Source organism: Perissodus microlepis, chromosome 3 (assembly GCF_051167445.1).
Source record: "Perissodus microlepis isolate ML-2025 ecotype Zambia chromosome 3, ASM5116744v1, whole genome shotgun sequence".
Lineage (NCBI taxonomy): Eukaryota > Metazoa > Chordata > Actinopteri > Cichliformes > Cichlidae > Perissodus > Perissodus microlepis.
This window is the reverse complement of record NC_140463.1, coordinates 5,953,132-5,969,296: the sequence shown is the minus strand read 5'-3', so window position 1 is coordinate 5,969,296 and position 16,165 is coordinate 5,953,132. Positions and strand designations below refer to the sequence as shown.

Genomic DNA, 16,165 nt, shown 5'->3' with positions numbered 1-16,165 from the left:
TGATAAAATAAAAACTCAGCAGTTCTGTAATCAATACACACATAATGTCACAAGTGACATGACAATCAGACTATAATCCCATAAAATGGCCAAACTGAAAGGCTCAACCAGGAACTGGAATCAGGCCTCTGTTGCATCTCCTGCAGCCCAGTTGCTGATGCACCTTAGGAGCAAACTTTCTGCTGACGTTTCCATTTAAAGCAGTCGAGAATATTGGTTCAGCTCAGAAAATGTTCTGAGTTCTGCTGAAAATAGAACTCAGAAACTTTTCTTTAAACGCCTCTACACTAGTTTATCTCATGACTTTGAATCCCCCAGAAGATACTGACAGTGAAGCACGTACATAATACTCCAGCCTTTCAACTCTGATCTTATTTAGTTCTATTAATACACTGAAATCTCATTTGTGTCATGAAGAAAGTCTTTAATCAAACAGAATTCAAATATCAGAAACATTTCATATATGGAGTTAAACATGAATCATTGTTTCAACAGTGAGAACTAAAAGAGAAACAAAGAGCTTTGGAACAACGAGGCAGCAGGAGGACAGCTGCAGTTTAACAGCTTCAATTCACTGAAAGGAAACAACATTAGAAATATCATCATCCTCAACTCATCTGCTCAACTGACACTGACACCTTCAACGGCAACACCTTCACTTTATCATCAGTGTTAATGTATGGAAACATCCTGTGAGTGAAAGTGTGTGTGAAGGTGTGTATGTGTGTGTTAGTATCAGGATCAGAGAACGACAGCTTTCCTCTGTTCCAGTCCAGATTCACTCTGATCCTCTGGAGCTTCTTCTCTACTGAGAGATCAGTGAGAGCAGCTGATGGCGAGTGTGTGTAGTACATACCTAAACTGCACCCTATTACCCATAACCCAGACTGTATGTCTCCCTTCCTCTGCACAGACTCTGCTAACACACCCAGTCCCCACCATGTACTCTCTCCAACATCAACATCCCAGCTGTGAGTCCCTGAGTTAAAGCCCTCAGAGCCCAGAACTGAGAAGATTAATCCATTTAACCTCTCTGGATTATCAGGAAGCTGCTGCTTCTCTCCTTCTCTCACACTGGTCAGATCTTCAGACAGGATGAGGTTTGGATCAGCAGTGTTTGGGTCCAGAATGAGAGGAGTGTAGGAGACCATGTCCTTCATGTTGTTCCAGATGTTGAAGGTCAGGTTGCCCAGGTGTTTGGCCTGGTCTATCAGAGCTCCTGAGGGCAGCTGTGGATCATCCAGCAGGGGGCAGCGCTGGACTCTTTCCACTGCAGCCTTGTAGTTGTGCAGGAATGAGACGTCTTCAGCTCTCAGCTCCTCCTCTGTGGCTCTGACTGCGTCTGAAAGAGCTGCTATCTCTCTGCTCAGAGCCTCCATCTTCTCCTTCATCATCCCACTCTTCTGCTCCTCTTCCTCCCTCAGTGCAGCCAGCCTGGCCTCCTCTTCCTCTGCTAGAAACTGGTGAAGCTTCTTAAACTGCTCCTTAATCTGCCTCTCTGTGTGTCGGGCCTGGACCTTAATGTGTTCTGCTGTTTGATCAAACTTCACTTGAACTTCTTCACAAACCTTTAACTTCTTCTTTAAGGGCTCCAGAGTTTCCTGAAGTTCCTTCTTGTGTTGTCGTGCAGCTTCATCGATGGGTCTGAATCTGTGTTTGGTGTGTTTTTCTGAGTCTCTGCAGACGACACACGCTGGCTGCTGATGGTCCAGACAGAAGAGTTTGAGTTTCTCAGAGTGCAGACTGCAGAGAGCCTCTGAAGCTCTCTGATCTCTCTCCTGTAAGAACGACTCACACAGGTTCCTTAAAGCCAGATTAAAAGGTGGATCATACACTGATATTTTATTACAAACTGGACACTCGTGTGTTGGTCTCTCTCTCCACCATCTCTTCAGACAGACTTTACAGAAGCTGTGGCTACATGACAGAAGAACAGGATCTCTGAAGACCTCCTGACAGACCGGACAGCAGAGATCCTCCTCTGATCTGGAAGCCATTGAGTCTGTGAGTGAAGCTGAAAACAGCAGACAGGAAGTACAGTCAGTCCTGGCTCCCCTCCCTCCTCTACCACCTTCACTGAAACTTACTTTGAGTCGTGTTTTTGCTCAAACTCACATTCAGTGTGTGGAGCGTCAGCAGCTTGAAGCAGCAGTGTTGGAGTTTTCCACTTTTCTCTCCTGTAGCTGGACTCACTCAGAGGAAGCTGCTAGTTTGGTCTGAGCTCAGTCTGATCGTCTGTGCGACTCTCTGCACTGATGAAGAAGAACATCCTGTTTCCTGGTTTGTTGCATGTAAGTGACGTGAGGGATCGAGCTTCTTTCCACTTCCTGTTATAAATGTGTGAGTATGACAGCAGAGTGCAGATGTTCACTGCAAGTCAAGAAACAAAACCTTTTTTGAATCATATACAATAAAGTGTGACTTAGCTGTTTGGCAGTTTTTATTTTAGACTGTTCTGGTTATTTGTCAGGTTCCCCTTTAGTTGGAGTGTAGTGCTGTCACACAAATACAGGTGATGTTAAGGTGGATTTAATTTGTTGCAGACAAAAACAGATGCAGATCTGTTTTTGGCTCCTCTCACTGAAGTGATAGCAGTTATTGTAACAGCAACTACGTTTCCATCATACCAGCACCAACATCAAATTCTGTCTGACACAAACAACGGCTCAAGATGGAGTTTAACCTTTGAGTTTAAGTCCTCCTCTTTATTCCCTGAATTTGACTTTCACTAATTCATAGACGATTTTAGTCAGAAATGTTGTTTATTACCATTAAATAATATTACAAATTCCCGCTGTGAATTGCTACCATATCGTGGTGGAGAGGTTTGTGTGTCCCAGGGATCCAAGGGGCTATTTTGTCCATGGGCTGGAGTTGCCCCTGGTGAGAGGCGGCGAGTTGGGGTGGGTATTCTAGTATCCCCCAGCTTGCTGCCTGTATATTTGGGTTTCTCCCAGTGGAGGGGAGGATTTGTTGCCTGCTCCTTCTGGTCGGGCGGGTCCTGACTGTCGTCTGCGCTTATGCGCCGAGTAGTGCTTCAGAGTACCCAGCGTTCATGGAGTCCCTAGGTGGAGTGCTGAAGGGCGCTCTGCCTGGGGGCTCTTTTGTCCTACTGGGAGACTTCATGTGGGCAACGACAGTAAGATCTGGAGAGGCATTATTGGGAGGAATTGCCTCCCATATCTGAATTCGAGCGGTGTTTTGTTGTTGGACTACTGTACAAACCACAGATTGGCCATAACAAACATAAGAGTGTCCATAAGGACACTCTATTTTCTGGACACTCGGGTAAAGAGTGGCTTCCCTTCATTGGCTTCCTGTTAAATCCAGAATTGAATTCAAAATCCTGCTCTTCACATACAAGGTCTTAAATAATCAGGCCCCATCTTAATGACCTTGTAGTACCATATCACCCTGTTAGAGCACTTTGGTCTCGCTCTGCAGGCCTACTTGTTGTTCCTAGAGTATTTAAAAGTAGAATGGGAGGCAGAGCCTTCAGTTTTCAGACCCCTCTTCTGTGGAACCAGCTTCCAGTTTGGATTCGGGAGACAGACACTATCTCTACTTTTAAGATTAGGCTTAAAACTTTCCTTTTTGCTAAAGCATATAGTTAGGGCTGGACCAGGTGACCCTGAATCCTCCCTTAGTTATGCTGCAATAGATGTAAGCTGCCGGGGATTCCCATGATGCACTGGGTTTTTCTTCTTCACTCACTATGTGTTAATAGACCTCTCTGCATTGAATCATATCTGCTATTAATCTCTGTCTCTCTTCCACAACATGTCTTTATCCTGTCTTCCTTCTCTCACCCCAACCGGTTGCAGCAGATGGCTCCGCCCCTCCCTGAGCCTGGTTCTGCCGGAGGTTTCTTCCTGTTAAAAGGATTTTTTCCTTCCTACTGTCACCAAAGTGCTTGCTCATAGGGGGTCATATGATTGTTGGGCTTTTCTCTGTATCTACTGTACAATATAAAGCGCCTTGAGGCGACTTTTGTTGTGATTTTGCGCTATATAAATAAAATTGAATTGAATTGAATTGAATTGAATTGAATTGAATTGAATTGAATTGAATTGAATAAAGAGAGGGCCTGAGCTGTCAACCGATCATCACCTGGTGGGGAGTTGGATCAGGTGATGGAGGAGGACGCTGGACAGACCTGGCGCACCTAAACCTATAGTAAGGATTTGCTGGGAGTTCCTAGCAGAGGCCCCAGTCCGCGAGATCTTCAACACACACCTCCGCATACCTTCAGCAGCATTTCGAGGGAGACTGGGGACACTGAGTCTGAATGGTCCATGTTCAGCACCTCCACTGTCGAAGCCGCTGCACTGAGCTACATCCACAGGTTGGTGCCTGTCGTGGTGGTCACCCCGAACCAAATGGTGGACACCAGAAGTGAAGGGAACCACCAAGCTAAACAAGGAGTTCTATTGGGCTTGGTTAGCCCGTGGGACTTCAGAGGCAGCTGATGGGTACTGACAGGCCACGCAGAACACAGCTCGGGCAGTGGTTGAAGCAAAAAGTCGAGTGTGGGAGGAGTTCGGAGAGGCCATGGAAATGGAAATAGTTAATTTCTGTATTATATGATTTATATATTACATTTTATGTGGAGTGAATAAATAAAAGTATATTTACCATGGCCCCTAGAGACAAAACACGTACAAACCCCGAGACCACTCTCCGGTGGTCCTCCTCGGGCTCTCGCACTCTGGGGCCTCTGGATGTCTGGGGCCTGGATTTCCTCCATGCATGCTTCATGCCCTGGGGGACGGGGCTATGGCTCCCCACACACTCCTCTAACAAAACGCTACAACTGCCCCTCCCCCTTTTGTGAGTGTGGACGCTTCATCTCTTTGCTCTTTAAATACTTTGCTTCTTTTATTGATTTTTATTGATTTTTATGCTGATTTTTTCCCTTTTTTCTGTATGAGCTTACCTGCGAGAGCTTCTGGACACTTATAGATCATTAGGACTAAAGTGTTCTTAACAGAAACAGCAACATTTTTATAGTTACCTTATCCTCAGCGCTCCGTGTGTCTGTGGCCTAGACACAGCTGAAGCCTGATTACAGCGGCTGGGCACCGAACAGCCTCAATAGCCTGGAAAGGTGCTAACCGCTAGGCTAACTAGCAACAAGATGCCTTCCCTCTCCACAGATGACTACCACAGCCTCCTGCAGAAGATTGCAGTACTGGAGACAAAAATTCATCGCTTAGAAGTAAACGTGGAGGTAAATGGACTGTGTGGAAATGAAACAACCTTGCCTTTGATTCAAAACAATGGCGATGAGCAAGCTAGTACACAGCTAAGGAGGACAGACAACATGACCAAGAAAGTAGACTCTGTGCATTATTATAAATCCTCAAGCGATAATCCCCCCTTGGACTGTCTTGGTGCAAAACCAAGACATAAATCATGTCTCCTGGAAGGGGGAGGACGTATCACAGGCAGAGCACAGCGAGCTGAAATCTCTGAAACCGACTGGCCTTCACTTCCTACGAGACATAGAAGCTCTTCTACCCCTGTATGCGGGAGGAAACAGGACTGGACAACCGTGAATAGGAAGGTTAACAACAAACCTCCAAAACAACTGAATGTGAAACTGCAGAACAGATTTGCTCCACCATCAAAGGACCCTGGATCTATATCGGACAACCATCCATCTAAAAGTAGCGAAGTAAGGTCTGAAAATCTGTTGAAAAGTAAAAGGCCACAGGGAAAGCTAAAGGCTAGGCCTGAAACTCTGATTGTGGGTGACTCTGCCATAAAGGACGTACAAAGGATGTGCAGTAAGAACACTAAAGTCCTCTGCTTTCCTAAGGATATGGTCAACAACCTGAAGGAGAGAATTCTTCAAATTGCAAATGAATATCCAACTGTGACAAACATTGTTCTGCATACAGGGTCAAACGATGTGTCCAAACAACAGTCGGAGGTTCTGAAGCGGGACTTTACTGGATTATTTAATACTGTAAACTCTCTGAATGCAGCTGTATTCATCAGTGGACCTGTACCGCCCGTCAGAGGAGGAGACAAGAGATTCAGCAGGTTGTTTGCACTGAATAAATGGCTCATATCAGCATGTACTGACCACTCAGTGCATTTTATCAACAACTTTAATATTTTTTGGGAATGCAGGCATCTAATTAAAGCAAATGGATTTAATTTTAACAAGTCAGGGGTGAAACTGTTCACCTCCAACTTGTTTTATTCCATACGTCATCCATCTGTGCTTGGTGCCAAGGCTGAGATAAACGAGGAGTTATTTCATGAAGAGGAACAAACAGTACTCCAAGAACAGACAAAGCCCAGCAGAAACCTTGAGGAGGAGCCTCATCTGCCCCCACCCGGGAAGAGCCTCAGAAAGGAGAGACATCTGAGGCAAGAAGAGGGGTCCCTATTTGCCTCCAACTCTCTCAACAACACCAATGACCAGGACCAGGGACCACGACCTTCCCCAGTCCCCAAAACCCCTGACAGGCCATCACCTTCCTCCCCCTCCCTTTCTCCCTCCTCCCCACACCTGAAATTCACTGAGGAGATGATGGAGCGTGTCAATGCTGGGCTCAGATCTACCCCCCGGCCCAATCCCTTTTTGTCCCCCATAAACCCCCCACCAGAGCAGCCAAAGGTTCGCCATCAAGCCCCACCCTCAACAGAGCAATCGAAGTTACATTGCCCAGCCTCGCCCCCCTTAGTTCCTCCTTACCACCTTCATGCCCTGTCTCCGCAGTCTGATGTGTGATGTGTGAAGGGTCCGGGCTGCGAGGATTATGGCAGTGGTGACTTTTCCCAGGAGAAGCTGGGACCCTGTTTACTAGAAGGTTTTAAAATTTCTGTACTTTTAGGTGACAGAAGGAGACATGTGGCCTGGTCAAAACACAGAGAGCTGCACTCTAAAAGATCTTTAAATATAGTAAACATACCTTGTGTGCCACAGACTGCTCCCAAACACGAGGGGACAAGTAATACCTCTAAAACACTTAAGTTGGCTTTATTAAATGTTAGATCTTTACCTGGGAAAACATTTTTAATTAATGATTTAATCACTGAGCACAGCCTTGATTTTATGTTTTTAACTGAAACTTGGTTGGACCAAAGTAACAGTGGAGCTGTTCTCATCGAGACGACCCCTCCTAACTACAGTTTTATCAGTGAGGCCAGGGTGAGCAGGAGAGGAGGAGGGGTTGCTGTCTTATTTAATGAATCATTTCAATGTAAGCAGCTATCTCCTGGAAGTTTTCAGTCTTTTGAATATGTGGCTTTACAGCTGAAGGCCCCATCCAAAGTTGTGTTTCTTAATGTTTACAGGCCTCCCAAATACTGCACAGACTTTTTTAATGACCTCAGTGAACTGCTGTCTGTGATCTGTGTTGATTTCGACTGTGTAATTATTGTTGGGGATTTTAACATCCATGTGGACAACCCTCAGGACCACATGGATGTCCCCAAAGGGACTAAAGACCTGAGTAACACTCTGGGCAACTTTGGGCTGACTCAGCATGTAACAGAGGCCACACATAATAGAGGACACACTCTTGACCTACTGATCTCCAAGGGCCTGAGCATTTCGAAGGTTACTGTGTCTGATGTGGGCCTGTCTGATCATTACTGTGTTTTCTTTGAAAGTAAAATCTCAGCCCACACAAATATATCAACAGCAGTGATCACAAAACAGTGTATAACTGAAAACAGTAGTGAGATCTTTAACCAGGTCTTCCCATTAACACCTGGCCTCTCCAGAGGTTCAGTCAATGAGCTTGTCAATAGATTCAATGCTAAAATGTTAAATGTAATGGACACTATTGCTCCCATTAAGGTGAAGGTTATCTCTGGAAGGAAAAAGTCTCCATGGAGAAACTCCACACTGGTGAAAAATGAAAAAAGAGAGTGTAGGAAAGCTGAGTGCAGATGGAGAAAAACAAACCTCCAGGTTCATTATGACATCTATAAAGAGAAACTTCGCAATTATAATTTACAACTGAGGAGTGCAAGGAGGTCCTACTTCTCTGACATCATCACCAAAAACAGTCATAATGCTGGGTCTTATTTTCTACAGTTGACAGGCTAACAAACCCTCCTGTGTCAGTGGCAGCTGAACTTCATTCAACCATGGCCTGCAATGACTTTGCCAAATTCTTCACAGAAAAAATCCAAAAGATTAGACAAGCAATTGGTACATCAACAGCAGATCCATAATATGTACTGTGTCCACCGAAAAACTGTTTAAACACCATGAAACAGTTTCACCCTATTAACAGCAAAGACCTGGAGGACATCTTAGGTCAACTGAACTCCTCCTCTTGCTGTTTAGATGTCCTGCCAACAAGTTTTTTCAAAAAGGTCTCAAAGACTTTGGAGTCAGACCTGTTACAGATCGTCAACTTTTCTTTAATGTCAGGTGTGTTTCCAGAACCACTAAAAACTGCTGTAATAAAACCTATACTGAAAAAGGACAATCTTGACAAGACACAAATGAACAACTAGAGGCCGATCTCAAATCTCCCATTTTTAAGTAAGATCATTGAAAAAGTAGTTTCTCAACAGCTCAATTACTTCTTAAAACAGAATTAAAACTGGTTCAAAACATACTTAGAAAACAGGAAATACTTTGTATCAATAGGTAACTTCACATCTGAGCAGACAAGTATCACATGTGGAGTTCCCCAAGGTTCCATCTTGGGACCCCTTCTGTTTAACATTTACATGCTCCCACTGGCACAGATTATAAAGAACAACAAAATAAACTATCACAGCTATGCAGATGACACACAAATATATATCACAATGTCACCAGGAGACCAAGGCCCTGTACAGGCTCTTGGTAAATGCATTGAGGAAATTAATGACTGGTTGTGCCACAATTTTCTCCAGCTAAACAAAAACAAAACTGAGGTAATAGTCTTTGGTGCCAAAGAAAAACGATTACAGGTCACCAGAGAACTTGAATCTATACACCTAAAAACCACAAACCAGGCGAGAAATTTGGGTGTAGTGATGGATGCAGACCTAAACTTAGAAAAACACATTAAGACAATAACAAAATCAGCTTACTATCACCTCAAGAATATTTCAAGGATAAAAGATCTGATGTCTCAACAGGACCTGGAAAAACTAGTCCATGCATTCATCTTTAGTAGGCTTGACTACTGTAACAGCATCTTTACAGGTCTACCTAAAAAATCAGTCAGACAACTACAGCTCATTCAGAACTCTGCTGCTCGAGTCCTCACTAAGACCAAAAAAGTGGACCACATCAGTCCAGCTCTGAGGTCTTTACACTGGCTGCCTGTCCGTCAGAGAATAGACTTGAAAGTTCTGATGCTGGTCTATAAAGCTCTGAATGGTTTAGATCAGTGACCTCCTGACCCAGTATGAACCTTCCAGATCCCTCAGGTCATCTGGATCCGGTCTTTTATCAGTTCCCAGAGTCAGAACCAGACACGGAGAAGCTGCTCGTTTGGCTCTCGGCGAAGGCGGTCGTACTTTTTCTCCTCTCCTCCTTCCCCTTATCTTCCCTGCTTAGCCTCTTGTGTCCTTGTCCTGTCTCGTGTATATTACTTTCCCTGGAATAGTCTCTCACTGTCGTTCTCTAAAACCTAAAAGAGAATTATGGATTTGATCAACTGGTCTCTGAATGCTATTGACACCCTTTTCTCAACGAGAAGTCTGGGCTCGGGAGAGCCCGAGTGCCCTGGAGGGACTTTCCCTGCCGGATACACGATGGACGGGTGGCAGACATGGAGGATCGTGTGCCTGGCGGGACTGTCGATCGAGGACGCTGAAGATATCTACCTATTCGGAACCATGATAACAGGGTTCTTGCTGATCGGAGCTGGCTTGGCCCTGGCTTATCGGAGAATTAAGAGAGCGGAACCGGCTGTTCAAACCCCCCCAAGGCTGCCCGCTGGGATTGAAACGATGGGACGAGGCGCGACTTCTCACAACGAAAGCAGCATGGTTAACACCTTGGAGATGCTTACAACTGCCGTGAAGACTCAAAATAACACCATTGAGCGTATATTGGGATACATCAAGGAGAGGCCTGCTCAAAATGACACCCTTGAGCGAAAGTTGGATCACATCGCAGAACGGCTCACTGCAGTTGTGGGGTCTCAGAATCAAAAGAATGACAACACCACGGAACGGAAGTTTGATACCATCATGGGGAGGCTCGCGGTTCTCCAACGGGAGATTGAGAGACCAGTGTCAGAGTGTTAAAGAACAGCTTTGAAATTCTCCTGAGCTGCTCGCATAAAAGAAAAATCAACAACATCAACATGCGGATACCTAGGCGCCAGCTGCGGGCCCAAGGCTGGAGGCGACCAAAAACTCCAAGATAACGACTGTGTGATGACTATTCTTCCCATTCCATGCAAGGCCACCTGGGTTGGCTGGCAGACTGTTTACTTAGCCTGGCAGGGCGGAGGACACTGTCTCAGCTGAACTCTGGACACGCACACACATACACTTACACTGATAAACACACACTCATCCCCCTCCCTTTCCAAACGCCTTCGATGCTTGTTTCCTGCGGGGGAACACGGAGGGTCTGTGTGCCGCGCTGGAATGGTAGCGCTGTGCAGGCCGGCTGCTGTGTTCGCTTCAGATTACTCCTCACCCCCCACCCAATCCTGTGGCTTGTCATGTCTTTCACAAAGTTGTGCTGTGGACATTTATGTGTTTTTTGTGCAGAGGAGTTTTTTTGTTTCCTGTTCTCATGCTGTCCTACCATGGAAGCACAGCATGAGTAGAGGTCTCTTTTTTCCTCTTGTACTTTCCCATTGTTGTGTATATTTCAGTGTTTTTTCTGTAACGCTACCGATCTTCGACTTGTAACCCCATGTAATGTCTGTGTTGTGTCTGTAAGGTCGGGGGGGGGGTCCCATTTCACTGCAGGGCAACCTGCATGTGGCGAATAAAGCTTTGATTGATTGATTGAACACTCAGTTTATTTAAATCCAGGTTGAAGACTCACTTATTCTCAGCTGCATTCAAATAAAGCACCAAATCCACACTTAAGGTTAAATTTCAAAACTTACATTTTAACTACTGATTTTATCTACTGTTCTGATTTTATCTGTTTTGATTTTTGATTTTATATACTGTTTTGTTTGTTTGTTTGTTTGTTTGCTTGTTTGCTTGTTTTAATCAATTTGAAATCATGCTTTTTATTTGTTTCTGTTTCTAATGTCTCTGTAAAGCACTTTGAATCACCTTGTTGTTGAATTGTGCTATACAAATAAACTTGCCTTGCCTTGCCTTACATAGAGAAGCCTTTTGAATACAAGCGCGCTGATCCACACAGGTGTGCACAGTTCATAGACACAAACTACACCTTTCTTGACTGCTACCTCAAAGCACAGTGTGCGCTGTCAGTCCTGTGTGCTGAACAGCAACATTCAATATTTAATATTTACTGTTATTTACACTTAACTAGATTAATGCGATGGTGTTGTGTTTATTATGGTGCTCTCTTTTTTTGCTTGTTTTCTTTGTTTTTTTCTTTTTTTCTCTCAACAGGCGATCCGGGAGATTTTTTCTTTTTAAGTGCCCTTTCTTACTGTCCCTCTTCCCCTCTGTTTTTCTTTTCTTTCATCTTTCTCTCTCCCTTTTCTTATCCTCCAGCCATGTCTGTCCCATCTGTAACAACTGAAAATAAAATCAAATGCTGGAAAGGATACTCCATCTGTTAGTCGAACCTCGGATACAGGAGGAACAATGCAGTTTGGCATGGAGGAGATTGGGTCTTTGCAGTTGCATCACTTGGACACTGGAATAACTTACCAATTGATAGGAGGTAAACGGATTCCGCACAAAGACGTAAACACAAAGCACGGATTTGACGCATCAAAATCGGAGATATCAGTATTCTGTAAACTTTCAGCCCCGACGGCGTCTGTGTACATGCTGTCGGAGCTGAAAGTTGACAGCTCACAGATCCTGAGCTGCAGGTTTTTTCACTCTCTAACCAAAATTTACTGAACCGGCAGCAAAAGAAGATCAAAGCTACGCTTCACATTTGATAAACATCGTCATTAATTCCTTCTTGCCTTTGCTGTCCAGAAGGGGAGAGGCGAGTAAGGATTACTGGGTATAAAAGTTTTATGTAGAAGAAATCAGCTGTTATTCTATTTGTCTTCTGAGAGTTGAACAGTTCAGAAGATTGGCTTAAAGAAGTTCACAGTTGGGAATTCCAGCAGAGATGGGATCAACACAGAGAGTGATAAACTGCTGCCTAAACCGTGGACTTTGTGGACTGTGTGGACTGTGGACAAATTGATTACTTATTTTTTTGCTTTTTCCTCTGCTCATTTTTGTCTTATTTTATTATAAAGTTAAAGAGCATTTGGATCACTATTGTTGTCCTGCTCGAGTACAACTCTCAAGAATTTTCAATGTTTTGTGGGTTATAACTTTGAGAAGATTTCCACTGTAATCCACTGGGGACTTAATTTCCAAGGGATGCTGCTTTTCTATTGGAGCTTTTTTTATTATACGAAACAACCTGGATGTGCTCATTCTCTTCTCCAGTCTCTCTCCTCTCAAGGATCATAACAAAATTAGCGTTAGTTTAGAGTAGTTTAATTAGATAGCGTAATAAAAGAAAAAACTAGATGAACTACTATTTCATAACCATTTTTTCAAAACTCTAAAGGAAATCTCCAGCCCACGTTATTAGTTAATAAACTACAATGAAATGTACAAATGTACTGATGGTACATTTTACTGCACTTGTACACCTAGGAATTCCCATTCACCACAAAATGCGGTAAAGTTGTTGTTTTTTTCTTGTTTTTTTTTTTTTTAATCTTTGTACATGTTCATGAAATGATGATAATCTACAGATAAGTGTGTAAAGCTTAGTCATTTGAGCTCACTGATTCAAAAATGTTTTAAATTCATGATAACTTCATAAGAGCAGTCCTACTGTCAAATCAAGTGTATGAAGGCTTTCTTAAACATCATCAACCTTTTATGGAGACTTTTTGTACATCTTCATTTATGCTGTTTTTGTTCACCGTGTTCTGATCTTAAACCGGTTTATCCAGCGGATAAAAATAGTGTCATGTTCTGGGTGAGTCACAGTAATTTTCCACAGTCCCTGCTCTCATCCTCTAGGCAGAGTCTTCATCAATCCTAAGACTAATGAAGCCGGTTGTATTTAAGACCAGCGTTCACAACCAGCCTTCGCCAGAATGTCTGCTAACCTACTGGTTCTTAATTGACTCTGTCTAAGACTTCATAGTTCATGTTCATTCATCCAAGGCTCATTCCTAGCTTTTGCACCTGTAAATATTACTATCACAACATGATTGTAAATAAAACTCTTGTTCACGTCATTCTTAGCTGAGACCTGAAAATTAAAAGAAAGCTGTTTTCTTGTTACACAATGGGTTTATTAAATAATTGTTATACCTGAATATGATTACATTTTTCTTTCACAAGTACCTGACTCTTTACTTCCACACTGGAATGATCATTTTTTACTGGAATTAAATAAAGTAAACAAAAGAACAGAATTCAAAGATCAGAAACATTTCATATATGGAGTTAAACATGAATCATTGTTTCAACAATATATTTATGGTTGTCATAAACAGACAAGAAGACAACAACAAACTGCTCCTCCCATTCAACACATGTCAGTCCATATCCCAGCAAACTAAATCATCTCCATTTACACATCAAATAGAAACATGAATCAAATAGAAACATGAATCACTTGTGATGATTAGAAACTTGATAGAATTTCAAATCTAGTTTGGGGAGTCATTCAGTGAGAAACAGTGAAATGATTTTCCATGTGAAAAGGTGGACAGCAGAAACAGAAAGAAACAGTGAGAACTAAAAGAGAAACAAAGAGCTTTGGAACAACGAGGCAGCAGGAGGACAGCTGCAGTTTAACAGCTTCAACTCACTGACAGGAAACAACATTAGAAATATCATCATCCTCAACTCATCTGCTGCACTGACACTGACACCTTCAACGGACACACCTTCACTTTACCATCAGTGTTAATGTATGGAAACATCCTGTGAGTGAAAGTGTGTGTGAAGGTGCGTATGTGTGTGTTAGTATCAGGATCAGAGAACGACAGCTTTCCTCTGTTCCAGTCCAGATTCACTCTGATCCTCTGGAGCTTCTTCTCTACTGAGAGATCAGTGAGAGCAGCTGATGGAGAGTGTGCTGAGTATTTATCTTGATAGAACAATATTCCCCACAATCCAGACAGTATGCTTCCCTTTCTCTCCATAGACTCTGCTAACACACCCAGTACCCACCGTGTACTGTCTCCAACATCAGCATCCCAGCTGTGAGTCCCTGAGTTAAAGCCCTCAGAGCCCAGGACAGAGCAGGAATGATCAAACCTCTCTGGATTATCAGGAAGCTGCTGCCTCTCTCCTCCTCGTCTCACACTGGTCAGATCTTCAGACAGGATGAGTTTTGGATCAGCAGTGTTTGGGTCCAGAATGAGAGGAGTGTAGGAGACCATGTCCTTCATGTTGTTCCAGATGTTGAAGGTCAGGTTGCCCAGGTGTTTGGCCTGGTCTATCAGAGCTCCTGAGGGCAGCTGTGGATCATCCAGCAGGGGGCAGCGCTGGACTCTTTCCACTGCAGCCTTGTAGTTGTGCAGGAATGAGACGTCTTCAGCTCTCAGCTCCTCCTCTGTGGCTCTGACTGTGTCTGAAAGAGCTGCTATCTCTCTGCTCAGAGCCTCCATCTTCTCCTTCATCATCCCACTCTTCTGCTCCTCTTCCTCCCTCAGTGCAGCCAGCCTGGCCTCCTCTTCCTCTGCTAGAAACTGGTGAAGCTTCTTAAACTGCTCCTTAATCTGCCTCTCTGTGTGTCGGGCCTGGACCTTAATGTGTTCTGCTGTTTGATCAAACTTCACTTGAACTTCTTCAAAAACCTTTAACTTCTTCTTTAAGGGCTCCAGAGTTTCCTGAAGTTCCTTCTTGTGTTGTTGTGCAGCTTCATCGATGGGTCTGAATCTGTGATTGGTGTGTTTTTCTGAGTCTCTGCAGACGACACACACTGGCTGCTGATGGTCCAGACAGAAGAGTTTGAGTTTCTCAGAGTGCAGACTGCAGAGAGCCTCTGAAGCTCTCTGATCTCTCTCCTGTAAGAACGACTCACACAGGTCCTTTAAAGCCAGATTAAAAGCTGGATCATACACTGATATTTTATTACAAACTGGACACTCGTGTGTTGCTCTCTCTCTCCACCATCTCTTCAGACAGACTTTACAGAAGCTGTGGCTACATGACAGAAGAACAGGATCTCTGAAGACCTCCTGACAGACCGGACAGCAGAGATCCTCCTCTGATCTGGAAGCCATTGAGTCTGTGAGTGAAGCTGAAAACAGCAGACAGGAAGTACAGTCAGTCCTGGCTCCCCTCTCTCCTCTACGACCTTCACTGAAACTTACTTTGAGTCGTGTTTTTGCTCAAACTCACATTCAGTGTGTGGAGCGTCAGCAGCTTGAAGCAGCAGTGTTGGAGTTTTCCACTTTTCTCTCCTGTAGCTGGACTCACTCAGAGGAAGCTGCTAGTTTGGTCTGAGCTCAGTCTGATCGTCTGTGCGACTCTCTGCACTGATGAAGAAGAACATCCTGTTTCCTGGTTTGTTGCATGTAAGTGACGTGAGGGATCGAGCTTCTTTCCACTTCCTGTTATAAATGTGTGAGTATGACAGCAGAGTGCAGATGTTCACTGCAAGTCAGGAAACAAAACCTTTTTTGAATCATATACAATAAAGTGTGACTTAGCTGTTTGGCAGTTTTTATTTTAGACTGTTCTGGTTATTTGTCAGGTTCCCCTTTAGTTGGAGTGTAGTGCTGTCACACAAATACAGGTGATGTTAAGGTGGATTTAATTTGTTGCAGACAAAAACAGATGCAGATCTGTTTTTGGCTCCTCTCACTGAAGTGATAGCAGTTATTGTAACAGCAACTACGTTTCCATCATACCAGCACCAACATCAAATTCTGTCTGACACAAACAACGGCTCAAGATGGAGTTTAACCTTTGAGTTTAAGTCCTCCTCTTTATTCCCTGAATTTGACTTTCACTAATTCATAGACGATTTTAGTCAGAAATGTTGTTTATTACCATTAAATAATATTACAAATTCCCGCTGTGAATTGCTACCATATCGTGG

The 16,165-nt window shown here is 43.7% G+C and overlaps 3 protein-coding genes across 3 annotated transcripts; 1 reads left to right on the top strand and 2 right to left on the bottom strand.

The window, feature by feature from the left end:
- Positions 1-428: 428 nt before the first annotated feature.
- LOC146389585 (nuclear factor 7, ovary-like) lies at positions 429-2,271 on the bottom strand. Its single transcript, XM_084922935.1, has one exon. It carries the CDS (start codon positions 1,995-1,997, stop codon positions 609-611), a length of 1,389 nt encoding a protein of 462 aa, XP_084779061.1. The 5' UTR covers positions 1,998-2,271; the 3' UTR covers positions 429-608.
- A 3,487-nt stretch (positions 2,272-5,758) lies between these two features.
- LOC146389584 (uncharacterized) lies at positions 5,759-6,758 on the top strand. The gene has a single exon (XM_084917721.1). It carries the CDS (start codon positions 5,783-5,785, stop codon positions 6,743-6,745), a length of 963 nt encoding a protein of 320 aa, XP_084773847.1. The 5' UTR covers positions 5,759-5,782; the 3' UTR covers positions 6,746-6,758.
- A 6,620-nt stretch (positions 6,759-13,378) lies between these two features.
- On the bottom strand, positions 13,379-15,618 carry LOC146389583 (nuclear factor 7, ovary-like). Its single transcript, XM_084922934.1, has one exon. It carries the CDS (start codon positions 15,342-15,344, stop codon positions 13,956-13,958), a length of 1,389 nt encoding a protein of 462 aa, XP_084779060.1. The 5' UTR covers positions 15,345-15,618; the 3' UTR covers positions 13,379-13,955.
- Positions 15,619-16,165: the final 547 nt, after the last annotated feature.

Coding starts and splice junctions, on each gene's coding strand:
- LOC146389584 (XM_084917721.1), top strand. CDS start 5,783: ATGTGCAGTAAGAACACTAAAGTCCTCTGCTTTCCTAAGGATATGGTC.
- LOC146389585 (XM_084922935.1), bottom strand. CDS start 1,997: ATGGCTTCCAGATCAGAGGAGGATCTCTGCTGTCCGGTCTGTCAGGAG.
- LOC146389583 (XM_084922934.1), bottom strand. CDS start 15,344: ATGGCTTCCAGATCAGAGGAGGATCTCTGCTGTCCGGTCTGTCAGGAG.